The sequence below is a fragment of the Schistocerca americana genome, chromosome 4 (genome assembly GCF_021461395.2).
Source record: "Schistocerca americana isolate TAMUIC-IGC-003095 chromosome 4, iqSchAmer2.1, whole genome shotgun sequence".
Taxonomy (NCBI): Eukaryota; Metazoa; Arthropoda; class Insecta; order Orthoptera; family Acrididae; genus Schistocerca; species Schistocerca americana.
Genome location: NC_060122.1, coordinates 336063232 through 336090292, shown reverse-complemented (window position 1 = coordinate 336090292; position 27061 = coordinate 336063232). Strand labels below are relative to the sequence as shown.

Here is a 27061-nt window from a genome sequence, read left to right as displayed (position 1 = left end):
CGTAAGAGTCCTTAAAAAAATTGCACTTTCGGTGGCAAATCATGTGAGTGTTGTACCATTCCCATCCCTCTTACAGGGTGCATAGTTTACGTGTTTGTGTGAGTTGTTAAAAATTTTTTTGTGTAAAGTAATCTAGTGTGTTGCAAATTTGCACCAGTGTACTCTTTCAGAGGTTGTTGTGAGCGGTCATGACTACGGCCGTGTTGAAAGGGAGCAGGCAAGCTTCTCAGCCCGAAGGCTCCTACTGTTAATAATGTTCTTTCTGCATCTAAATAAAAATGTAACTTGATATTTCGAGGGTGCTTTTCTGCTTATAATTTTTAAATCTGTTTTTGAAAAGCTTTTAGGAATAAAATTCACATTTGTTAAAAGAAATTTTATTTTCCATCAGTTACTTCCTGGCAACTACTTCTACCCTCACCAAGTGTGATTAAATGTGTTAATGTTCTTGATGAATCGCTAGTAAATAAAGTAAATTCTTTAAGAAAAAAAAAATTGAATGTAAATTCACGGTTCAATTTTCCTAGAATTTTTCCATTAAACTATAGTGGACCATTCACCTACTCTACAATTTACCCTACCTCCTCGTTCCATTTCATCACATTTGCAACGTTACGCTTATATTTTTAATCGTTGTGACTGTGTCGAGCAGCGTACAACTAAGACCGCATTCGGATATTACACTATTATTTATTCAACTCATCTACATTATATTACATTTTGGCATTTGACCATTCGTCACACCAAAAAGAAGTTCTATCAAGTCTTCCGGTATCCTTTTAGAATCACCCAACGACGACACTCTCCCGCAAACTGCAGCGTCATTAGTGAACAGTCGAACATTGCGGCTCATTCTATCCGACAGATGGTTTGGTTATCTAGAGAGCGAGAGCTGTCCTACCACACTTCCCTGGGGCACTCATGGTGATACCTTGGTCTCCGATGAACATTTATTGTCGACGGCAACGAACTGGATTGCATTACTTGAGAAGTGTTCATCTACATCTACATCTACATTGATACTCCGCAAGCCACCCAACGGTGTGTGGCGGAGGGCACTTTACGTGCCACTGTCATTACCTCCCTTTCCTGTTCCAGTCGCGTATGGTTCGCGGGAAGAACGACTGTCTGAAAGCCTCCGTGCGCGCTCTAATCTCTCTAATTTTACATTCGTGATCTCCTCGGGAAGTATAAGTAGGGGGAAGCAATATATTCGATACCTCATCCAGAAACGCACCCTCTCGAAACCTGGCGAGCAAGCTACACCGCGATGCAGAGCGCCTCTCTTGCAGAGTCTGCCACTTGAGTTTATTAAACATCTCCGTAACGCTATCACGGTTACCAAATAACCCAGTGACGAAACGCGCCGCTCTTCTTTGGATCTTCTCTATCTCCTCCGTCAACCCGACCTGGTACGGATCCCACACTGATGAGCAATACTCAAGTATAGGTCGAACGAGTGTTTTGTAAGCCACCTCCTTTGTTGATGGGCTACATTTTCTAAGCACTCTCCCAATGAATCTCAACCTGGTACCCGCCTTACCAACAATTAGTTTTATATGATCATTCCACTTCAAATCGTTCCGTACGCATACTCCCAGATATTTTACAGAAGTAACTGCTACCAGTGTTTGTTCCGCTATCATATAATCATACAATAAAGGATCCTTCTTTCTATGTATTCGCAATACATTACATTTGTCTATGTTAAGGGTCAGTTGCCACTCCCTGCACCAAGTGCCTATCCGCTGCAGATCTTCCTGTATTTCGCTACAATTTTCTAATGCAGCAACTTCTCTGTATACTACAGCATCATCCGCGAAAAGCCGCATGGAACTTCCGACACTATCTACTAAGTCATTTATATATATTGTGAAAAGCAATGGTCCCATAACACTCCCCTGTGGCACGCCAGAGGTTACTTTAACGTCTGTAGACGTCTCTCCATTGATAACAACATGCTGTGTTCTGTTTGCTAAAAACTCTTCAATCCAGCCACACAGCTGGTCTGATATTCCGTAGGCTCTTACTTTGTTTATCAGGCGACAGTGCGGAACTGTATCAAACGCCTTCCGGAAGTCAAGAAAAATAGCATCTACCTGGGAGCCTGTATCTAATATTTTCTGGGTCTCATGAACAAATAAGGCGAGTTGGGTCTCACACGATCGCTGTTTCCGGAACCCATGTTGATTCCTACATAGTAGATTCTGGGTTTCCAGAAATGACATGATACGCGAGCAAAAAACATGTTCTAAAATTCTACAAGAGATCGACGTAAGAGATATAGGTCTATAGTTTTGCGCATCTGCTCGACGACCCTTCTTGAAGACTGGGACTATCTGTGCTCTTTTCCAATCATTTGGAACCCTCCGTTGCTCTAGAGACTTGCGGTACACGGCTGTTAGAAGGGGGGCAAGTTCTTTCGCGTACTCTGTGTAGAATCGAATTGGTATTCCGTCAGGTCCAGTGGACTTTCCTCTGTTGAGTGATTCCAGTTGCTTTTCTATTCCTTGGACACTTATTTCGATGTCAGCCATTTTTTCGTTTGTGCGAGGATTTAGAGAAGGAACTGCAGTGCGGTCTTCCTCTGTGAAACAGCTTTGGAAAAAGGTGTTTAGTATTTCAGCTTTACGCGTGTCATCCTCTGTTTCAATGCCATCATCATCCCGTAGTGTCTGGATATGCTGTTTCGAGCCACTTACTGATTTAACGTAAGACCAGAACTTCCTAGGATTTTCTGTCAAGTCGGTACATAGAATTTTACTTTCGAATTCAATGAACGCTTCACGCATAGCCCTCCTCACGCTAACTTTGACATCGTTTAGCTTCTGTTTGTCTGAGAGGTTTTGGCTGCGTTTAAACTTGGAGTGGAGCTCTCTTTGCTTTCGCAGTAGTTTCCTAACTTTGTTGTTGTACCACGGTGGGTTTTTCCCGTCCCTCACAGTTTTACTCGGCACGTACCTGTCTAAAACGCATTTTACGATTGCCTTGAACTTTTTCCATAAACACTCAACATTGTCAGTGTCGGAACAGAAATTTTCGTTTTGATCTGTTAGGTAGTCTGAAATCTGCCTTCTATTACTCTTGCTAAACAGATAAACCTTCCTCCCTTTTTTTGTATTCCTATTAACTTCCATATTCAGGGATGCTGCAACGGCCTTATGATCACTGATTCCCTGTTCTGTACATACAGATTCGAAAAGTTCGGGTCTGTTTGTTATCAGTAGGTGCAATATGTTATCTCCACGAGTCGGTTCTCTGTTTAATTGCTCGAGGTAATTTTCGGATAGTGCACTCAGTATAATGTCACTCGATGCTCTGTCCCTACCACCCGTCCTAAACATCTGAGTGTCCCAGTCTATATCTGGTAAATTGAAATCTCCACCTAAGACTATAACATGCTGAGAAAATTTATGTGAAATGTATTCCAAATTTTCTCTCAGTTGTTCTGCCACTAATGCTGCTGAGTCGGGAGGTCGGTAAAAGGAGCCGATTATTAACCTAGTTCGGTTGTTTAGTGTAACCTCCACCCATAATAATTCACAGGAACTATCCACTTCTACTTCGCTACAGGATAAACTACTACTAACAGCGATGAACACTCCACCACCGGTTGCATGCAATCTATCCTTTCTAAACACCGTCTGTACCTTTGTAAAAATTTCGGCAGAATTTATCTCTGGCTTAAGCCAGCTTTCTGTACCTATAACGATTTCAGCTTCGGTGCTTTCTATCAGCGCTTGAAGTTCCGGTACTTTACCAACGCAGCTTCGACAGTTGACAATTACAATACCGATTGCTGCTTGGTCCCCGCATGTCCTGACTTTGCCCCGCACCCGTTGAGGCTGTTGCCCTTTCTGTACTTGCCCAAGGCCATCTAACCTAAAAAACCGCCCAGCCCACGCCACACAACCCCTGCTACCCGTGTAGCCGCTTGTTGCGTGTAGTGGACTCCTGACCTATCCAGCGGAACCCGAAACCCCACCACCCTATGGCGCAAGTCGAGGAATCTGCAGCCCACACGGTCGCAGAACCGTCTCAGCCTCTGATTCAGACCCTCCACTCGGCTCTGTACCAAAGGTCCGCAGTCAGTCCTGTCGACGATGCTGCAGATGGTGAGCTCTGCTTTCATCCCGCTAGCGAGACTGGCAGTCTTCACCAAATCAGATAGCCGCCGGAAGCCAGAGAGGATTTCCTCCGATCCATAGCGACACACATCATTGGTGCCGACATGAGCGACCACCTGCAGATGGGTGCACCCTGTACCCTTCATGGCATCCGGAAGGACCCTTTCCACATCTGGAATGACTCCCCCCGGTATGCACACGGAGTGCACATTGGTTTTCTTCCCCTCTCTTGCTGCCATTTCCCTAAGGGGCCCCATTACGCGCCTGACGTTGGAGCTCCCAACTACCAGTAAGCCCACCCTCTGCGACTGCCCGGATCTTGCAGACTGAGGGGCAACCTCTGGAACAGGACAAGCAGCCATGTCAGGCCGAAGATCAGTATCAGCCTGAGACAGAGCCTGAAACCGGTTCGTCAGACAAACTGGAGAGGCTTTCCGTTCAGCCCTCCGGAATGTCTTTCGCCCCCTGCCACACCCTGAAACTTACATATCGGTGAAATAATTTCGTGTATTAGGACCTTCGTTAACGGACTGCAGTGCTGCACCGTTTCAAACGATTTCCGGAAATCTAGCGAGATAGAATCTGCCGTTCTCCTCCACTCATGGTTTGCAGGATACAGTGTGAGAAAAATGCAAGTTGTGCGATTCTATTAAATCACTGTTGATCTGTGGATTGTAGCTTCTCTCTCTCAAGCAAATTATTTATATTTGAACTTGAATACGAGAATTCGGCTGCAGTATAAGGTGAGGACATTGGCCAGTAAGGTGGCGGATTTGTTAATTTGCCAAACGTACTTGTGCGAATCATCTGCAGCTCTTTTCCAGTCGCTTGGGATCTTCCTCCTGGCGGGACATTGTGATAACTGGAAGCTCTGTAAATTGAAGGTAGATGGGAAGAAAGGAAACAAAGGAGAATGGACAATCGATGTCAGTTGCATCGAGATTTCACGCAGAATCAGCGCCAACGAGCGAAAATGTGTGCTGGACTGGGATTCAAACTCGGGATATTCTGCTTAGTAGGCAGTGCGTTAACCACTTTTATTTTATTTTTTCGTGGGGGTATCAGGTCACGGGCTGGTGGAGGCAGGGTAGGCAGGGGTCGCAACCCGACGCCTGGCCAAAATGTCTCAACCTTCTCTTTTCTGGGGATACGGTCGAACGTATGATAGGGATTTTCTTAAGTTTTTTATTTTTACAATTTTTATTTGAGGTTTTTTGTGTCTTAAGTTTTATTGTCTCTCGTAGGTGCTAAACACAACATACAGAAACTAATGGTGCCATTCAATACATCCAAATGTAAAAACGGCTCTTAACTCCGTCTAGATTTCAAGAGTTCACTAAAAAAAGAGAGAAAAGAAAACGGGACACTGCAACGGCCCTGTTGACGTGTATCCAGGTCATCTTCTAACTAACTTAAAAAATATATATAGTTTCCTGAATACATCAGGTTTGAACTCTAATTCCTGAACGTTGAGCCATCTCCTCACTTTGTTTCTCATACCTGGAACACCCCAACTAGCCGGAGGGTCCGTGAATAACGAACCCAAGTAATTGGAGAAACATGTTCTATATTTCACGTGTCGCCGCGAGATATCATGTTGTTCTTGCAGTATGTGCGGGAAGTGTATGACGTTCTTGTCATCGGAGCGATACCAATAATACGTTGCCATCCCGTTTATCCAGTTTACTGCGTTTGTTCGGGAACAGTAGGTCGTCAGCTTTGATCGCCGTGTGCGCCAACATTTTCGTCGTTAGAAGCCAACAGTCAACTTCTTGCGACAAACCAAACGGTGCTCGCCGGAGTCGGCGACCGCGCGTTGGAGCCATGTCTGCGTGTCGACCAGAGTGCAGTAGTTGATGGTTCGGGAATTTGCCGTTCACCATTACATACCAGAATGCATGTACCTCTGTAGGGAGAGAGGGAAGATGGACCGCTCTCCATATTCTCTGCCACTGCATCGCAGTGTACTTCTGTTCGGCCACATTGCGAGATTGTTGTTGAAGTAAGCTTCGATATATTTCTTTCATTTTGGGCAGCCTGGTCTCCCACAAACTTTACTGAACGTAACTGTAATCGGCGACGAACTCCCGAAGGTGTGCGAGCGGTGCCGTGATGTGGCCTAAACTGACTGGTGGACGTAGTAGGCTGGCAGACTGGTAAAACAGGAAAGGCGGCCAACTGTGACGAAACTAACACCAGACTTTAACGCTGGGCAGAGCACAAGTGTGTCTGGGCACACAATGCAGGATGAACCTCCGCAGCTGAAGACCCATGCATGTGCCAATGTTAATACCACACAACTGAGACTGAAAAGGGCACGTGACCATCGGCGCTGGACGTTAGCGCAGTGGCAAGAGCTGAATGGTCCGATGAAGCCCGATACCGTTTCCATCGTGCCGATTGGAGGGCGAGAATCCGTCGTCTTCCAGGAAAATATCTCCTGGACACCCGTACTGCAGGGACAGACACAAGATGGTGGCAGCTCCAATATGCTCTGGGGAACTTTCACGAGGACATCCATGAATCCAGTGGAGCTCGTGCAAGGCACCATGACGGCGAAGGAGCATCGTACACTGGCTGCAGTTCACTTACACCCCTTCATGACGATCATGGTTCCCTAAAGCAGTGGCATTTTTCAACCAGATAATGCGTCATGCCACAGGACCAGAAGTCTGATGGAGTGGTTTCAGAGAACCACTTAATAATTCCTTGTGTAAGACGTGTATATTTCTATTGTCTATTGTCAAATCACAATTTATGAAAGATGTTTATATTTTATTAATAGGATTAAGTAGGAATAATTAATATTTGTCATGTTTAAAATAATTGTGGTAGCAGGGAATGTCTGGACCAAAGTATTGTTGACAAGAGAGACCGCAAATTGATATAATTTTAAAAAGGGCGGGAGAGATCTCGAATGGATACATTTTAAGAAAAGAGACCGCGCATTGATACATTTTGTAATGGTAGTAGGGATTGTCTGCACCAGAAAGCATTGTTGGCAGGAGAGACCGCACTTCGGCGTTCGTAGGACGTCAGTAGTAAGCGAAATGTGAAGCAAGTTGGTAGCAGATCTGAAGCGAGAGGTTGAGAGGAGCAGTGCGCCTGCCAGCCACCAGCTATGATTTACAAGAGATTATAAACGGATGTACAGAGACATCAACTAACCATTATCATAAGAGGAACTAATATTATTGAATTATTTTATTTCCGAAACTCAAGACTACTGAAGTTATGTTTGCGCAATGCTAGTTGTAAGATTATTATAAAAATTAAGTCCCATTTGAACGTTTGTAAAATCATTACATTATCAACAGTAAACATTTGAAGCGTTTAAAGAATATAATTAATTTTTTCCAGCAATCTACATTTACATTTATACTCCGCAAGCCACCCAACGGTGTGTGGCATTACTGATTATAATCCATCCCAAAAACCATCAACGTAAAACTTTGCAAAAAGTTTATTGTTGAAAAAAAAGTGTAACTATGAATTACGTAACTTCAGTCAAATGAATTAAAGAATAACAACAGCTTTGCTATTAAAGAATAACGTCAGCTTTGGTAATAAATACAGCCACTTATTATGACAGCCCATCAGCAGTTAATAGAGTATAGTAAACCAGAGTAAGTATATTCATGTCGCAGTTCGATGTAGTAGTCAGATGGCAATCCAGTAACAGTAAGAAGGGTAAGGAACAGTTTTTGGTTATTGCAGATAACGACTTAGGGCCACGACGACGACACATTCTATGTTTCATCGAAATAACCAGCAAATCACTTTTAATAAGCAGCAATTAAATTTGTATGCGAAGATTGAGAAAGAGAATAAATTTCAAAGGGAAGATATCACTTGTTATTATTAAGCAAGAGATAAAATCCTGAGGGAAGGATACATAGGTTATTGTAAAAGGGAAGGTTATCATTAACAAAAGAGGTTTAGAAGAGACTGGAAGGTTTCACTTGGAAAGAATTGTTTACCTACTCATATGTTGGTTTCTCTGTTATGGGATTTATTATTGCCCTAGTATCGTCAGCATTAGTTCCAATTTTGCTCTTTGAATGTTAATTGGAAGGTTATTCACACATATAAGGAATAGGAGTGCACCCAAAAGTGAACCCTTTGGGACTCCAACCCTTTTTTTTTACCTTTCCGACGTTATCTGAATTATTCAGCACAACTATTTTATAGTTAAGTATGATTCGAACCGCCTGTGTATAAAACGCCTTTAAAAGACCACAAAACATAGCAACTGGCGATATACTATTATTTAAGGCTTGTAATATTTAATGCGTTAACGTGTAAATAGCATTCTCAGTCGAGCAACCCTACTGGAATCCAAACTGTGTGTGATGAGTAAATTGATTCCATTAAAGTGTGAGACTACTCTTGAGTACAATATTTTCTTGAATATTTTGAAAAAAGATATGAGATTGCGTAAGTCTGTCTTGTCACATTTCAGTTTCTGCACTGTCGCGCCATGGGTTTGTTTCTCCATGCGTGGCCAGAAACAGTGTTTCAATACAATAAATGAGCTTCCAACCCATATAAATAAGTGTAACTTCTAACAAAATGTTTTCACAGTCCGGCACCGCCTGCGATGACGACAGGACTACGCCAGGCTCCAGAGAAATGTGGGGCAGCAAGCAGCCACTACGAGAATGGGCTCCTGCCACTGCCGGACCAACTTCTAGCTCCAAATCCGCGTCCCACAACTTGGTTCCAGTGCACTGGTGGCCTGCCTCGCGTCTCATTCCGAGAATGCCAGACTCCTGCCATGGAGTGCAGCAGATGGTGACTAGGACAGTACAGCCGCTCGTCCTTCTGTGCCGGTGCGGGCATCGTGCCGTTACGCAGCTTTGCCCCCACGGCTAGTTCCACATCCAGAGGCTGTCGTCCTCTGCAAGTGTTGCAGTATTTCGTACCGCTGGCATCTTCAGTGAGCAGCTACTCTGCACCCAACTGGGGCACGCATTGCTGACTGGGCTTCCGGTGACAGCATTCCCGGGCACAGACGACACGACCAGCTTTCTGGGCCGGCCGCTGTGGCCGAGTGGTTCTTGGCGCTTCAGTCCGGAACCGCGCTGCTGCTACGGTCGCAGGTTCGAGTTCTGCCTCGGGCAAGGATGTGTGTGATGTCCTTAGGTTGGTTACATTTAAGTAGTTCTAAGTCTAGGAGACTGATTACTTCAGATGTTAAGTCCCACAGTGCTCTGAGCCATTTGACCCATTTGAACCAGCTTTCTCCGTCAGCTGGCCGCTGCAGTGCACGTTGAGCCATCCATACTGTGCACGTAAAAGAGGCGCTATAGGTGTAGTAACACATGGTTCAATAAAAAGGTTTACTTTCTTCTTTTAATTGTTTGAGCTGCGCACGGCCTGCACCCAGTTTCGACTCACTGACGCTACCCACCCGAGAGGTTCTCTTCCCCTGGGCCCGTTTCGGTACACACCTGTAGGGTGCCAGCCTCGCTGCCAAGTAGTACCGATCCCTAATTTACGGGAACTGTGTAGCGTCTGCATAGATATCTCGCACCATATATCTCCGGATACCTACCACGAACTTGTCGAATCTACACCACACAGAATCGCTACTGTAATGCCTTTCAAAGATGGAACAGCCCTCTATTTACCAAATGGTCGATGTAGTTTTGTTCATCAGTGTATTTCTGATCGAAAGAATGAAAAAAAAAACTTAGGAAGTGCAACACATAACTTTTCGTCGACGATGGCCTCATTAGATTCGGACCATAAACCTAAACTACACAAACATCGGTCACGTCCCTTGCAAACGAACTATTTAGGCATTTTCCTTTTGCGATTTCAAGATACTGCGGAGAACCTAAGTATGGCCGGATGTGAGTACGGTGTACCCTCGTGTTGAATGAGAGGCAGTGTTCAAAAATGGTTCAAATGGCTCTGAGCACTATGGGACTCAACTGCTGTGGTCATAAGTCCCCTAGAACTTAGAACTACTTAAACCTAACTAACCTAAGGACAGCACACAACACCCAGCCATCACGAGGCAGAGAAAATCCCTGACCCCGCCGGGAATCGAACCCGGGAACCCGGAGAGGCAGTGTCTGGACAAGTATTCCACGTCGCTCTTTTTTCTGGTTAAAGAAGCGCTTAAGAACACGAGTCAGTCTCTAAGAACTGATTTTAGCCTAAGTTAAACGAACAAAGACAAAAGTTGACAGACTGGTGCCGTGTGGAAAAAATGAAAATGTTCCTGAAATTGCTCGCCAAAACGCATATATTCATTACACAAGTGATGTGCGAATTGGACTTTGTCTTACATTACGGCGTGTATTTTGTATGTTAACATACTGTTACTAGCTGAACCAGGCCTCATCTGAAGAAACAAAATTTTGAGAATGAAAATGGTCGGATTACTTCAAAATTAAAAATCAGTGGCATTACTGAATGAAGGCAGGGGGTCTCGATACTTAAACTCATCCACAGCAAGAAATATAGGAGGAAAAGGTTCAGATCACTTTTCATATTATTCTGATACGAAATACTAATATTTGATAACATTCTGATACGAACATCTTTTAATTTTCATTTGTAAAGCTATAAAGTGCTGATACTTTCCAGGACTTTTCTGCATGCTGTCTTGAACAATGCGGCCGATGTTTACACTCGTTTCTCTTATTTTACTTGTGATGTCCCTTCTGTTTAGATTGGGCTGCCGCGAAAAGCTGAATATACGACTTTGGATCAGTTTTATTTTGAATTGCAATGAATTTGTAATGAATTTGTTGACGTTAAAATAGTGTAGTAAGCAAAGGGAAAATGGCAAGAAACTGCAATGCAGGAACCTAAATAATGTAGAACCGTCAGAGGCGAAGATAGCCCAAGTTTCATAACGGCTCTTGATATGAAACCGAGAAAATTTTTTGTGTGGCTATGGAGGATCACATTGCATGGAAGTGGATTGCGAAAAACTAAACAAGAAAAATCGGAACGGTAATAGGAAGTCTAAGCGGAACTGTAATCGAAAGATGTGATGAAACCCTTTTCATACAAGTTTTGGCTACTTACAATGTGGAGGGATGAAACGGGTTGAACGTACCAGACTCACCGTTGAGCACGTGCACGGCGACGCTCTTGGTGTTGGCGTTGGAGGGGCTGCACGTGTAGGTCCCAGAGTCTGGTGCGTCCGCACGCTGTATGAGCAGGTAGCTCGTCGTGAAGTCGCCCTTCTCCGTGATGACCGACACCCCACCGCGTTCCGAATCATAGTTGATCTCCTGCGACACGAGGCACAAGTCAGTAGTTACAAAAGGGTCTGTGTAACGCTCCACATTCAATATCTAACCGAGCCACCAAGGTAATGCTTTTCTCTGTTGATACATACCAAGAAGCAAAATAGTGTTGAATGCTCTCCCAAGAGCTAGTAATACTATTATGGATTGCACAGCTGCAACAATAGTTAGTAATAGAGTGGGAAAATTGTTCATAATGGAATGTATTTCTCTGCTGCTCCTTTGTCATCAGGTTGAGTAGCACACACAAGCATAGACTAGATTTCTGGATAGATTCTTAGACATCTTGTGAACCGATGCAAATGTCTTTTTCCCGAAGAAAGAAGAATGACCTCTCATAGCCTGTAACTATCCCGTATTCGTTTGCAGAAAGTCTCTTTCAGCGGAACTTTATACATAACCTGCGAAAAATACATCAACGAAGGCATACAACGATGAAACACGGAAGAGACATACAAATTGTGCTTACAAAAATTTGAATTTTCTTCGTAGTGACACCTGTTGGATTCTGTCTCGAGTTCTACAGCCGACGTTCGTTTGACGATTATTCTGACGTTTCGCCAGCACGAGTGGCTAGCATTGAGAAAGCTCCACCGTTTGTTGCTAGTAGTTGACTGGAGTCGAGCTCGCGACCGCAATTTATGTATAACTTTCGCGCCATAGTCTGAGGACTTTTACCTGGTCATTACCGCTGTGGTTCCCCCCTTACTACCTGCCATGCCCGTTCGCTGTACCACGGGAATCCAGGACCTGTTCAAGGTCAGGCCGTCCTATTTCTTGTCGAACTTGTTGTCATGATTGTGGATTTATGTAGGATTCCTGAACAAGCAAGCGTGGTAGCTTTCTCTACAACGAGAATTTCCCTGTCGGCAAATTTTGTCGTGTGGTCGGTCTCAAACAGCGCATTCTCAGTCATCGCCATTTTCTCCACATGTCCAAGCCTGCAACAGCATTCATTTTCGGTGATCGTCGTGTTGTTGGGTCGTCCCGTCATTCGAACATACACCTTATAACTGTACAGGGCATGCAATATATTCCTGACGTTGCAAATGGGTCTCTTCTGCACTTCGCCGACACTCTTCGACCTTCTTGGTCGGTTTGCAGATAGTCTTGGCCCCACGTCTGGGCAATATACGGCAGTTCCTGTCCGAGGCAGAAAGGGCATACCTAAATTCCTTCTTCCGACGCGTCAGCTCGCAAAGTGTTAAGTTTTGTGATACTTCTTACGCAACTGCGGCAGACCCACTGTTCTGCACAGCGCTTTCCAGGTGTTCCGTCTTGCATGTGAGGAGGTGCGGCTCACATATTCGTCCTGCCCCTTTCTTCTGACCCAGCTCATGATTTGACATTTTCTCACATATCGGTCCGTATGTAGCAACAGAAATTCGCAAACATGGCAACAGTTTCAATAAGAAAGAGCTAAGCCTCAAGTTGGACGGATCCTGGATTTCCATGCTGCAGCGAACGACTGCTTTGCAGATAGCAAGGGGAAAGCCACAGCTGAGATAATCAGGGAGAATCCGTCAGTCGTGAGCGCAACAAAAAAATATAGTATGTGGCCACGAGCTCGAATCCAGTCGGCCACCAGCATTGAAACGTGAAGCTTTGATGCAGAAAGTCACTTTTGCTGGCGAAACGTTAGAAAAATCGCCAAACGTTGATTTAAGAACCCGTGAAAGAAGGCAAAAGGCAATAAGTCAACAAATGACCCCGGAAACCTCAACAGGCCGCGCGGAGTAGCCGCGTGGTTACAGGCCCCATGTCGCGTGTTATATCCTAGCCAGTAATCCGAGCCCGCTGCCAAAAGGTTGGCAGCATCAAAGTCCGGACTCCGTCCGCATAAGCAGCGCCAGCGAGACAGGAAATCGCCGCAAGTCTGCGCGCGCCACCGCTGGCTTCTGGGTTCTTAAAGCGTTGGAGTCGCGAGCGCTAGGACAGTTCTGTATTCGCCGCTCAGTTGTATACTCGCCACCGAACTGTGTGCTTGCTAGTCAGTTGTGTGTTCATCGCAGCAGAGTTGTTTGTCGTCAGCCGACGCTGACCTAGCCGCTCCGACTCGAACTAGACAGATTTCTGTAGACACGGAGTTCACTACTGTGTTTCTGTATCTTCGTCAATAAAGATAAGTACCGACTTTTATTTAATCAGAGTGTTTGGGTTTTCATCTTTCTGTTCACTGTTCCAGCGGACCGGTCGGCCCGCTATTAAAAGTGTGGCGGTGACTTCGTAAGCCGTTTCTACAGCGAATTGTTTGTCGCTACGAACACCGCCACAAAACTGGCGACGAGGACTTCCGAACTCGTGTGCAGGGCTGGTTCAACTTGTTTCTGGTTATACTAATTATAGCGATAAACTTTTGGGGGCTGGTTTAATTTGTGTTCACTATGTCTGCCGAATTACAACAGTTGATCTTGTTACAGAGTCAGCAAATACAAAGTCTGGTGGAAGCAATCGCCAAACAAGCGGCAAATCCTCCAACACAAAAGGAACAAGCACAGGCAGCACCACATTTCCGTGCTTTTGATGGATCCAGAGAAGAATGGCGAGAATATTTCGCGCAGTTGCAGGCGCACATGACAGTCTACAAAATCACAGGTACTGAGCGGCAGCTTTATTTAATTTCCACTGCAGACGTGGAAATCTATCGACTACTTTGTAAGTTGTTCCCGGAATCCCAGCCAGAAGCTTTATACTATGACGTTGTTGTTAACAAGCTTGCTGAGTATTTCGAGTCGCGAGTTCATGTGGCAGCAGCCAGATTCAAGTTCTTCAGATTAAAGAAACTGCCACATCAATCTAATAAACAGTGGTTAACAGATTTACGGGGCCTCACCCGTCAGTGCCGATTTAATTGTGTGTGTGGAGCTTCCTACAGTGATGTCATGTTACGAGACGCTATTACTCAAAACATTGCAGATTCTCGTATTCGTGCTGCTATCTTAAAGTTGCCTGACCCGTCATTAGAGACGGTGATGAACATCATTGAAGCCCAAGATACTTTTGACTATGCTGAGTGTGAGTTAGATCAGCCATGTATTTCTCAAATTGCCTGTGCTAAGCAAGTTATGTCACGCCCGCGGCCCCACCGGCAGAGTCAGACTGTAAACACTAGCCGGCCGCGTCATGTTAAACACATTCGTCAGCCGCGTGTGCAAAATGATAGAGTTAAGTCTTGCCCTAAGCGTGTTCTTGCTCATCCTCGTGAACGTTGCCCGTTAAGAAACGCGGTTTGTCACTTTTGTCAAAGGAAAGGACACATCCAGACTGTTTGTTTGCGTAAACGCAAGAACAATTCTAGTGCTGCCCAGCCCATGGATATTAATGTTCTTCAAAGCCAGCCCGCCCAGAAGGTCGCGTTTAAAGACTCTTCCGCGGTTCGTGTGGGTAATAAACTTGTTCGCAATAAGCCACCCACCCAGCCCTCTGCTATGCGACCCAAGCGTAATTCAAACGCTGTGAAAAGTGATGTACAGACTGCAAGTGACGCGGGAGTTGTTGTTCCACCCGCCCAACCCACGAGTTGTCGTAAGCAGCGAACACGCGCTAAACGCGCTGATTTTGTGTCTTCCGCCTCCACTGCACCGATCCAGAGACAGTGTAATAAACTATTTGTGAAACTACGCATCCAGGATAAGACCTTCAATTTTCAATTAGACACTGGTGCGTCTGTCACTCTCATAAATAGTGCTACGTATGCGGCTATCGGCCGCCCTAAACTTTCAGCGGCAAAAAATTCTTTGGCTACTTATAGTGGAGAACAAATTCCTGTGTTAGGTGTATGTAGCGTGCCAGCCACATTCCGTGGCAATACAAAAACAGTTTCATTCACAGTGCTCCGCGCTACAGACAGTGTAAACATTTTCGGATTAGACTGTTTTGACTTGTTTGGCCTGTCTATCCAAGACAATGTGTTGCAAATTAATTCTGTTGTTGTTCCTCAACACAGCATAACCGATTTGTGTAAATGATACAGTGACATATTTGAAGACGAACTAGGTTGTGCTGCGAACTTTGCCGCTCATATTACGTTAAAAGATAATGCTCAGCCTCGATTTTGTCGTGCTTGTCCAGTGCCTCACGCCCTCCGGGCACCTGTAGAAGATGAACTTCGTCGTTGGCAAAACAACGGTGTTATTCAACCCGTTTCAGCGAGCCAGTGGGCTTCTCCCTTAGTTATTATAAAGAAACCGTCTGGCAAGTTACATTTGTGTGCTGATTTTAAGTCGACAGTTAATCCTCAGACTGTCATTGATTATTTTCCTTTGCCTAGACCGGACGAGCTGATGGATAAGTTAGGGGAAGCTCGTTTCTTTTCCAAAATTGATCTCCGTGAAGCATATTTGCAATTGCCCCTCGACGAGCAATCACAACAGTATTTTGTCATAAACACGTCGTTGGGGTTGTTCCGTTTTCTGCGTTTGCCTTTTGGTTGTGCGTCAGCTCCAGCTGTTTTTCAGCGTTTTTTGTCACAACTTCTGGCTAATGTGCCATCGTGTTGCAACTATTTAGACGATATTGTTGTGTCCGGTCGGACGCCTGCTGAACATTTCCGTAATTTGGAGTGTTTGTTTCAAGTGTTGTCTCAGGCAGGCCTACGTTGCAACATCGATAAATGTTCATTTTTCCTTACGGAGATGGAGTATCTGGGACATGTTATTAATGCTCAAGGCATTCATCCCTCCCAGTCACATTTAGCAGCTATTCGTGATTTGCCCGCCCCTCGCAATCTGCATGAATTGCAAGCAGTTCTTCGCAAATTGACGTATTATATTAGGTTTATACCTAATGCATCACAGATTGCTGCACCGTTGCATCGTCTCCGCCGTAAGAATGTTCCGTTTGTGTGGTCAGCTGATTGCCAATCAGCCTTTCAGCAGCTTAAAGAGGCTTTATTGAATGATCGTTGTCTGGTCCATTACGACCCTAACAAGCCTCTGGTGTTAGCTTGTGATACCTCTTCTTTCGGCCTCGGTGCTGTGTTGTCTCACCGAGTCGGTAACACCGAACGTCCTACTGCGTTCGCATCTAAATTGCTAAACAAAGCTCAGTGTAATTATAGCCAATTGGACAAGGAAGCGTTGGCTATTGTGTTCGGTGTCACAAAATTCCATCACTACCTCTATGGTAGAACATTCTATTTAGTAACAGATCACAAGCCCCTGACGTCAGTGTTTCATCCCTCTACACCAGTTCCTCAGCGGACAGCTCAGAGACTACAACGTTGGGCTCTTTTGTTATCGCAATACCAGTATGAGATACTGTATCGCCCTACAGCTCAGCATGAAAACGCTGACGCGCTTTCTAGATTGCCGATTGCTGCGGATGATGTCTTCGATTCCTCTGAAGACTCTTGCCATCAGATTGACGCCGATGAGCATCAATCCCTCCGGGATTTTCCGATTGATTATCGTCAGGTGGCACGTGAGACAGCTACGGATCCTCATCTGAGTTTACTATTACGTTTTGTTCAACGTGGTTGGCCGTCCAAGGCAAAGGACATATCGGATCCTGTGGTTCGTCGCTATTATCCGCAACGTCATCTGTTGTCTGTTTCGCACGGAGTTTTGCTGTTACGCACCGAGAATGACCAGCTTCGTGTCGTGGTTCCCCAAGTGCTCCAATCCAAGGTCCTCGACTTGTTGCATCAAGGTCATTGGGGAGTGGTCCGCACCAAGCATCTTGCCCGCCGTCATTGTACATGGATCGGCATTGATAAGCAGATTACGCAGATGTCTACAGATTGTTCGACGTGTGCCGAACACCAAGCTGCTCCGCCTCAACGGTCGCCGTCGTTGGGAACGTGGTACCGTGATAAGTGTCCAGGGTCGCGGTTTTTATACTGTTCAAGGTGCTACTGGGGTGCACAGGAGGCATCAGAACCAGTTGCACCGCGCTGGCCGCGGGGATTCTGCCGCTCGTTCTTTGTCCACAGATTTGGTCCGCGGCGGGTTCCAGCCGCGCCTTCCGACTTCGCTGCCGCCCCCAGGGCAGCAGCAGCAGTCGTCGCCGCTACCACGCCGACAGCCCATCCCGTTGATGCCTCCCGCGCAGCTTCATCCGGGAGCGCCCCAGGTGGTCGCTCCGGCGCCTGCGGTCCCTCTTCAGTCGCCACCGCCTTCGGAGCGGATGGACGTCGACCCCTCAGCCGGGCCGCCTTCCCAAGCGGTGGCTGTGCAGCCTGTCCTGCAGCCGCTTTCCTTGGGCACCCCCAAGGAGTATGACACCGCAGCGCCTTGTCCGGCGCCCACTCAGCAGCCGTCGACGCAGCGTCAGGAGACGCTGCCTCTCTTCGTGGGTCCCGACGCCCCGTCGCGTCCAGTACCAGAAGCTGCGCCCGTGGTCACAGGCGTGCACCCTGACCTCGGTTTTCAGTCGGTGTTTCCCGAGGCCCTGCGCAGCCAATGCTGGGGTGCGGACCGGGGACTGCCACCGACAACAGTCTCCGCCCCGGTCTCTTCTGCTACGCCTGCGGCCAGACCCCTCCCCCGCCGTCGACGCTCGCCACGTCATTATTCAACGACGGTGCGGCGATTTGGGGGGGAGGAGTGTTATATCCTAGCCAGTAATGCCACCCGAGCCCGCTGCCAAAAGGTTGGCAGCATCAAAGTCCGGACGCCGTCCGCATAAGCAGCGCCAGCGAGACAGGAAATCGCCGCAAGTCTGCGCGCGCCACCGCTGGCTTCTGGGTTCTTAAAGCGCTGGAGTCGCGAGCGCTAGGACAGTTCTGTATTCGCCGCTCAGTTGTATACTCGCCACCGAACTGTGTGCTTGCTAGTCAGTTGTGTGTTCATCGTAGCAGAGTTGTTGTTTGTCGTCAGCCGACGCTGACCTAGCCGCTCCGACTCGAACTAGACAGATTTCTGTAGACACGGAGTTCACTACTGTGTTTCTGTATCTTCGTCAATAAAGATAAGTACCGACTTTTATTTAATCAGAGTGTTTGGGTTTTCATCTTTCTGTTCACTGTTCCAGCGGACCGGTCGGCCCGCTATTAAAAGTGTGGCGGTGACTTCGTAAGCCGTTTCTACAGCGAATTGTTTGTCGCTACGAACACCGCCACAAAATCACGGATAGTGCGGCCCCTCCCGCCGGAGGTTTGAGTCCTCCCTTGGGCATGGGTGTGTGTGTGTTGTTCTCAGCTTAAGTTAGTTTAACTAGTGCGTAAGTCTAGAGACAGATGACCTCAGCAGTTTGGTCCATGAGGAATTCACACACACACACACACACACACACACACACACAAACCTCATCAACTTTCTTCATATTGATACAGTGTACGCACAACTTGAGGAATGACTAATGTCACGGAATCAATATGAACCCAAGGAAAATAAGGCGATGAGAGTGTATCGCATGAAAGTGAAAGCAGCACAATGTCGAACTGAACAGATGGCACAATACAGATATTTGGGAATCGTGTTAACTAGTAAGTGAAGGAACGAAAAACTAATAAATAGAAGAACTGCAACGGCAAAACAAGCTTCTCAGGAAAATAAACGTTTACTACACATAAAAATGGGGTTGGAGTTAACGAAAAGGTCTGTTCAATGGTTCTAGTGGCATGTTGTACAATGCAGCATGATCAAAGGACAAAAACGTACGTGCCGTTTCATCATACCGTTATAAATCACTTTCCTGTGTCATCCGTCACACCACATAATTATATCATTATAAATAATGCTGAGACCTGTCAGGAAATGCAAAAATGATGTTATGACACTATGATTAAAACTCTTTACTCTGGAAAATGTGGTCCATAAAAGAGCACAGAAAATACGTCCTGCGAATATATTTTCACTCCAGCTGCCTCTGTTATCATTGGAACAGTCTACATGAATAGTTGTGTCGTGTTTTATTTAAAGACGCTAACCTTTGTAATAATTTACGTAATTTATACGCTTTTCACGGTGTACATAAACCTTGCGCTCGTTTAATGTTGCTATATTCTTACACGTTACTTACAACTCTGGTAATCCTCAAGGGAAGTGGGACAGCTGATGGACAGGAAGTACTTCAATAGTGATGACAAAACGAACAGCTGTATTGGAATCCAACGTCGTTTATTCTTTTTAACATATGCTACCAGTTTCGAGAACAAATACATATGGAAACACATATAACATGATAGAAGTTATGAGAGCACAGACAACGTAAATCATACCGTATGACTAAAAATGAGGATAAAATCACATCATAAAATTACACGATAAAAATATACTACTGTTATCCATACAAAACAAAATTCAGTATCTAACTTATATTGCAACTTTTTTTTAACCCAGTTACAATGAACTACACCAGCAAAGCAATCGAAGCCACGTACATTCCTGTTTGGAACACCTACAAATATGAGGTGCACAAATAACAAGAAAACGAAACCAACTGATAACATAATATCACATGGATGGAGTGGACAAATGCTACACAAATCTAATGAACAAACGTTCACTCGAAAAAAACAAACCCGCCGACATAATAGAAAACACTCTAATGACGTCAAAAACATAGACAATGTAAAACACAGTCTAATGCCTGTTATACGAATAGACACGTACTCCACTGATATTACCCTACAGAAACCCATTCATATCCGTAGGGTCCACGACGCTAACTTAGCAAGCATGTAACTTGTAAATGTGAAAGGCCCTGGAGGCAACATCTCCAAAGAAACAACAATGCAAGTAGCCAAAGTTCCTACTAATTCCAAGAAATCTACTGGACCTAAAACAATGTTGCCAACATTAGTAACATCCGCCGTCAATATGTACCCACAGGGTTAAAAGTAGCATAGAACATACATGTCGACGAACGACGAACTAACGCCGAAGAACATCTCGTGTGCCAAATGAGCTCTTTACATGTAACAGTAGTCTATAAAGAGTAACTTAGTAAAAGTCGATGAGCAAAACCAGTAGTTATGTGCAACTACACATACAAGACCATTAACCTTTAAACGTCCGCCGGCCGTGGTGGCCGAGCGGTTCTAGGCGCTTCAGTCGGGAACCACGCGACTACTACGGTCGCAGGTTCGAATCCTGCCTCGGGCATGGATGTGTGTGATGTCCTTAGGTTAGTTAGGTTTAAGTAGTTCTAAGTTCTATGGGACTGATGACCTCAGATATTAAGTCCCATAGTGCTCAGAGCCATATGAACCATTTTCAAACGTCCATATGGATATCCAGCAGAATAAAAACGAGAACAGGTACGAATTACTACACAAGAACAAGAGAATAAACTCCGAAGATTCTATAAGAATGGGAACCCAGATGATAATTTAAGCAAACTTGACAAACGTCGAGCGCATCTATATACCCTCTAGACGATACGCGTAATTCACATCTTAGAACTCGGCACACGCAAAGTATACTGTGATAGTGGTACATCAGAGTAAAACCAAACTGTGCACCAAAAAGACGCTTTGTGAAAAAGAAAATAAACACTGAACCCACTCCCAGTTATTAATTAACAGGATGCAACCGTACATACAAAACAAAAATAAAAATAGCAGTTGAAGTCATTCATTATGTAGCAGTACATCAATCGCAACAACGTCACAACCGAATACTACACAAATAAACGCAATGTAGTCGTAAACTATGATTTGGGTTGTCTATGTTCTCATACTTTTCTATCCTGTTACGTGTGATTCCATATGCAGGGACCTGAAGATGACACCATTTGGTGTCGAAATTGGTAGCGTGTGTAAAAAGAATAAACGACGTTGTATTAAAATACAACTGTTGGTTTTGTTACCATTATTCATGTACTTCTTAGTTAAAAGGTGAGATACGACAATAACGTGTATACATGTCGCAAGATATTTAGAGTTCTAAATGTGTATGTGACACAATGTTTCTGAAATTTTTGAAATATAGTATCTTATATGTGGCACATTAGTTTCATTCTGTAGGCCTATATACAACTGTTCTTTATCATTTAATTAACTGTTGTACTCGTAATAATATTTATTCAAGCCAGGCCGGTTTCGGGATTCTAAAATTCCATCTTCAGGTGTATGGAATTATTATATTTAGGAACACATTATGCGTGGTAGGGCCAGTCAGAGCAAGAGTTCCAGTCATTGCATGTTGGCGGAAACCGTCCGCCGCCGAGCAGCCGCACGTTAGGAACGTCAACATTACAGTGTGGACGGCCACGCCGGTGGTTTGCGGATCGCTCTAGATTAATTATCGAGCCTGTCAGCTGCGAATTTTCTACGTACTAAATCTTGTGCTTCACCTTTTAACTTTTGCTATACGTCGCCTGACAATGTCCGTAACACGAAAACTGCGATTGCGAAAGTAAATAATTTTTTTTAGTCCGTGGGTACTAAAATGTCTTTTTTAAAATTCTTATATGGCTGAAGAAGCCCAACACGAAAAGTTTTTTCAGAATACTGTATTGACCACAAGATGTATACCTCCAAAAGCTATTCGTTTTTGTATATTTCTATAAGAGTCAAGAACTATTACTTTCCGTGATTTAATTTCAAATAAGATTTGCTTAATAAAATCTCCATTCTTGAAGAAACAAACTTATAGCAATGTCTCTTTCCAGAACTTATCTTTATGTTAATTTTACTTCGCATTTTCTTGGGAGCAACAAAGTACTCGCTCGAGGAACTGTACATATCTACTCTACGTTTTCACTTTCTTTTTACACCGTCGCTCCTAATCTAGTTCTTAGTCGCCATAAATGCGCAAAAATCGGAAGACTTCCGTCAATTAGCGTATCTGCTCTCTCGCCATTCTTTGAAACTCTACGCCAAGCAGGAGCAAGAACTCTAGGCTAAGCGCAAATTTAGACGCGTATAGCACTTGTGACGTGACACTACACTTCACTACAGCGCGACGGACACGTTCCGCACGTGTCGCGTGGGTCCAACGCATATTGAGACACCTACACATGCGCCGGTTGGCGAGGCTCTGCGCTGACAGTAACGAAGCGCACGCACATTGTAATCTTTCTCAAAAAATTTTGCAGATAATATTCATTAAAAATATTTCATTTTTACTTTGCTTGTAGCGTTACATGTCAGCTACGTGCTCAAGTACCCATAATCTCGCTAATGGTTATACTTATTGTGGTATACACATTTTATTAAGACGCTACGCAAAGATCGAAACGTTTGCAATGGAAAATAGGGGTCGCTATGATTTTGCGTTTGGTGCGTATTACACCATATGTTGGTACGTATTAAATTTAGCTAACATGTTGAATTTTTCTTTAGACTTGGGAGGAAGTCTCTATCTGCCTCCGATCTCGAGAAAATGGATAAAATGGATCTTATGTAGCGCGCTCACTCCCGATCTGATGCCCGCGATTATGAAATATTCACAACGTCTCTCGTATCTCCTAAACCACACCAGACATCGAAACGACAGTTTGGCGTATGATAGCACAGAAGGAGGAGAGTATTTAGCCAATTCGTAAACATATGTAACTTTCCTATCTATGGCGATATACCAGTAGTTACACTTCCCTTTTTATTTTATTTTTTTTTCGCACCAGTCACTGTAATTTTTTAAGATTTATCGACAGCTAGTGAAAGAAGAGTTTCCTAGTATAAAAATAAACATGAAGCTTCTTATGTTACTGCAAACCGACAGTATAGGGTTTTTCGTATACTACTGGGTTCTTTGATTGCCGATTACTTGTTTAATAAGGCACTGTGTTTCAGAATTCTGTCGCTGTGAGATGAGTTTGTGCAAATTACAGTTTTGGCACAGGAAGTACAATTAAACCAGCCAACAAGAGAAATGTGGCCGTTACTCATAAACGGTGATGCTTCTTCGAATGAGAATAGGTTAACAATTCAGACAAAAATAAGTTGCTAATTCTGTCGGAATTTTGGCTGAATCCCCGTAAACCATCGTATTTTTAACACTGAACGACTGGAATGGAAACTTACCAAAGGATTTATTCCTTCTCCTGATCTGAGCAGTGTTAAAATAACGACGACCATTCCCTTCAGGTGGAATGATAGGCACATGCCAGATGCTGGTTACTCACCTACGGCTTGCCAAACTGACAATATGTGATTCCAGAATAACATAGTTGTTACTGAGAAAAATAAACAATTGATCTGTCGCTCAACACAATGATCAGTGCATTGTCAGCAGCCGAGCATAATGCGGGCGAAAGGAACTCGGTAGCTAGCCAGGTGTGCCTTGTCAGTGAGAGTTAGAAAAGCATTGTTATGAAAGTAGATCTGCCTTTGTCAGCAATACATTTCAACAAATTAAGTATATCTAATTACCACACTCTTTCAGAATACTCATACTTTCGTAATAATACCGATTATTTTTTTCATTTGTGTAGCCTGTTGTATAATTATTTTATTAATGCTGACAATGTGTATGTAGCAACTGAAATGCTTTTCCTCAAGACGGCGAGCCAATTAAAACATTGTTATCTGTGACTGCTTTTCGACTGTTCCTAGCTTGCAGTGGAAATGTGATGTCGACATGTACATAGTACAAAGTCTCTCATTGCATCCATATCCAAGTAACGATAGTGAAACTTATGTACTTCATTCCTTGGACACTTTTTCCACGTGCACTAAGGGGTCATGTCTGTGGAAATTACGCCTTTTCGACTTTTGCAACCGATCGTAGAGATACCTCAGCCTAACAGGCAGCAAGTAGATAACCTTGTTTTACTTTCCTGCCTTGCTTCTAAATCACGTGATTTTTGATATTCCTTACCTCCTTATTCACTACCTTCACGATGAATCGTCTGTCCCTTCTTGCAGATCGGAAAACATTGTGGAGGCAGGAGATATAATTCCAGTTGCTAATGGCTCACCAGTTATTGAACTGTGCATTGTTCTTGAAAATAGAATAAACGAAACAAAGCAACTGTACAGATACATGTAACTGAAAACTATTATGTACTAATGAAAAGGGATGAAGCGCTTAAACGGCGAAAAGCGAAACACTACTTGGGGATAATAAAATTCAGTATACACTATAAGGCTGTATTTTTCGGTTGGGCAATACTTCCACTGCCCATATGCGCTAGGCTGAAGGGAACATACGGCAGGACCGCCTTCCAGCTCCCCGCCTAACCCCTCCCGCAGGGCTCACGTGGCGCGTGGAGCGAGAAACTGTGCCACAACCACAACGCAGCGCGATGCGGCGCAGACGCGTGTCGCGTTCCAGTCGCCTCGCGTCGCAGTTTGCGCTGTCCCATTTGAACCAGTCAAGTTACAAAAATGCGCGCTGCGCTACGTCGCTCCACACGCGCTATACGCGTCTCAATTTGCGCCTGAACAAGAGCGAGCTGTGTAGTGGCAGGTGCGTGAACCAAGCGCACTGTTGCCACATCAACCGTGTTAGCACTATGCCACTCTTGGGTGATAGCTCTGTCTTTAAAATGTTGCTAAATTACACTGCATTAATAACGTTTTGACAATTGCGTGCGTTTACAGACGCGGACGATGAGAAATGCGCCTTCTCGTGGGCAGAACATACGAATACGAAGAGTAGGAGAACTCACGTACTTCTCTGGTTAATTCTCAATACTTACGGTGGCAGTTTTGTACATAGCTGGCTGGTACTACATGCGAACTGGCTAAAATATGCGAGTACAACTCGTGTGTACAAAAGTGTAGTTGGAATTTCAAATCTTCTTTAGGTTCCTTGGACATTCTACTTTAAACAAACATATTATGGGATTGGTTCAAATGGTTCAAAAGGCTATGAGCACTATGGGACTTAACACCTGTGGTCATCAGTCCCCTAGAACTTAGAACTACTTAAACCTAACTAACCTAAAGACATCACACACATCCATGCCCGAGGCAGGATTCGAACCTGCGACCGTAGCGGTCACCCGGTTCCAGACTGAAGCGCCTAGAACCGCTCGGCCACAACGGTCGGCTTTCAGTTCACAGATGCAACTTCACTGTAATAGTAAATATAGCAGAAACAACTGAAAAGGTGTTCCGGTATTCAAATTCAGTACATACCGCAGTAGGCAAACAAATGACCTTTCTGTTTAAATTTCTATCACTGCCAGTTTAAATCTAGCGAAACACAAGAACACGGCAGAATTGACCGTTCACGATGGAATACAGCGTGATACATGGAAACATGGAAAGATACTTAGTCCAACATTACTCTCACTGGAATCATATGTTCGGATTGATTTCTTGAGTTACCTTCAGGAAAATACTTTATAACAGCACAATCTGTGAAAATAATAGCATAAAAGTGTAATCTGAACCACCATCAAATATTCCGTTCTCATCATCCGCAGACTGGTCAGGGACTTTGTAAACCATTTCCTCCAGACGATTCCCTTCTTCATTGCACATTTTGAACACAAAATCCACAAAAATATCACACAAAAGGCACGAAACAGACAAGGCATGAATGTCGACTAATGCCTACGAAAACTCTTGTGATAACAAGGATTTAAATTTTTCCATTCATAACGTAACTACCATCTAGCAGGAACTAAAAAATCAGCAGACCTGACACGTCTGCAAGTGCCGTAAATGTACGTTTGACGCCGTGAAAAATCATCATAACCGCCGTGACGTAAGATTAGCCCACCACACATCTCACTTCGCGCTTGCACCGCAATATTACGTCAGCCGAATGTCAAGTGTTACACTGCTTTTGTTTTTTTTCCGGTCGGGTTTGGTTTGGCGCTCGATATGTGTCTGCGGCCTTGGCGGGGTCCCATCTCGCCATCCCTTCGATATGGGCCGGATAGCATCCAAAGCAATCCTGGAAACAGTATCTGTGACTCGATATCCTGGAAAGTGCAGCTCGCATCACACTACTTATATGCAATTTCTCATGTCATTCTACTATTATCCTACTGTGACGACTGGAGGTGTAGTGATTCTGGTGTTTTAGCACCTGCCTGCATCCCTTTTATTCACACCACCACTACCACAGTGAGCTGGATGTAAGAGATGCAGCCCGCATCTCGTGGTCGTGCGGTAGCGTTCTCGCTTCCCACACCCGGGTTCCCCGGGTTCGATTCCCGGCGGGGTCAGGGATTTTCTCTGCCTCGTGATGGCTGGGTGTTGTGTGCTGTCCTTAGGTTGGTTAGGTTTAAGTAGTTCTAAGTTCTAGGGGACTGATGACCATAGATGTTAAGTCCCATAGTGCTCAGAGCCATTTGAACCATTTTTTTTTTTAAGAGATGCATTGAAGCGGCACTTCCCAGTCTGGACAGTGGCAGAGATCGTAACATGATTAGGGTCGGGGGATGGGGGATGGGGAACGCACCTGGCCGTCGTGCGTCCAGATGATGGCGGGCGGCGGCTCGGGGCTGTGCTGAACGATGCAGGTGAGGTTGATGGTGCTGCCCCGGTAGATGTACATGTGCGGCTCCCCCAGGATGGTCGTCACCGGCTCTGCAACAGTGGACGTTGATCACCGGTCAAGCAACGACCCCCGCTGACAGCAACTGCTGTGAATGTAGTCTCGGTATTCCGACAAACGATACGCCGACCATGCGAGTAATGCACTGCAGTTGACTGTACTACTAAGCACCGTACCACTAGTACATCAGTCGCCCGCACTTATTGATTTCGTTTAGCAAAATATACTATTAATTGAAATATCAAGAAGGCAACAGGGCAGCAGAATAAAATATAGCAGTCATGCAGAGCAGAATATGAAGAGTAAATAATTGGAATTC

At 44.7% G+C, this 27061-nt stretch overlaps 1 protein-coding gene across 2 annotated transcripts in view; it reads right to left on the bottom strand.

Moving 5' to 3' along the window:
* The window catches only part of LOC124612929 (zwei Ig domain protein zig-8-like), a 206583-nt gene that overhangs the window by 12295 nt on the left and 167227 nt on the right, over positions 1 to 27061 (bottom strand). The window contains exons 4-5 of one of the 2 annotated variants that reach the window (XM_047141427.1): positions 26647 to 26774; positions 11206 to 11383 (exon numbers count right to left, since the gene is read on the bottom strand). In XM_047141427.1, the coding sequence (XP_046997383.1) occupies positions 11206 to 11383; positions 26647 to 26774 (306 nt within the window). The remainder of the gene's footprint in view (positions 1 to 11205; positions 11384 to 26646; positions 26775 to 27061) is intronic. The other variant, XM_047141428.1, reaches the window with a different exon arrangement.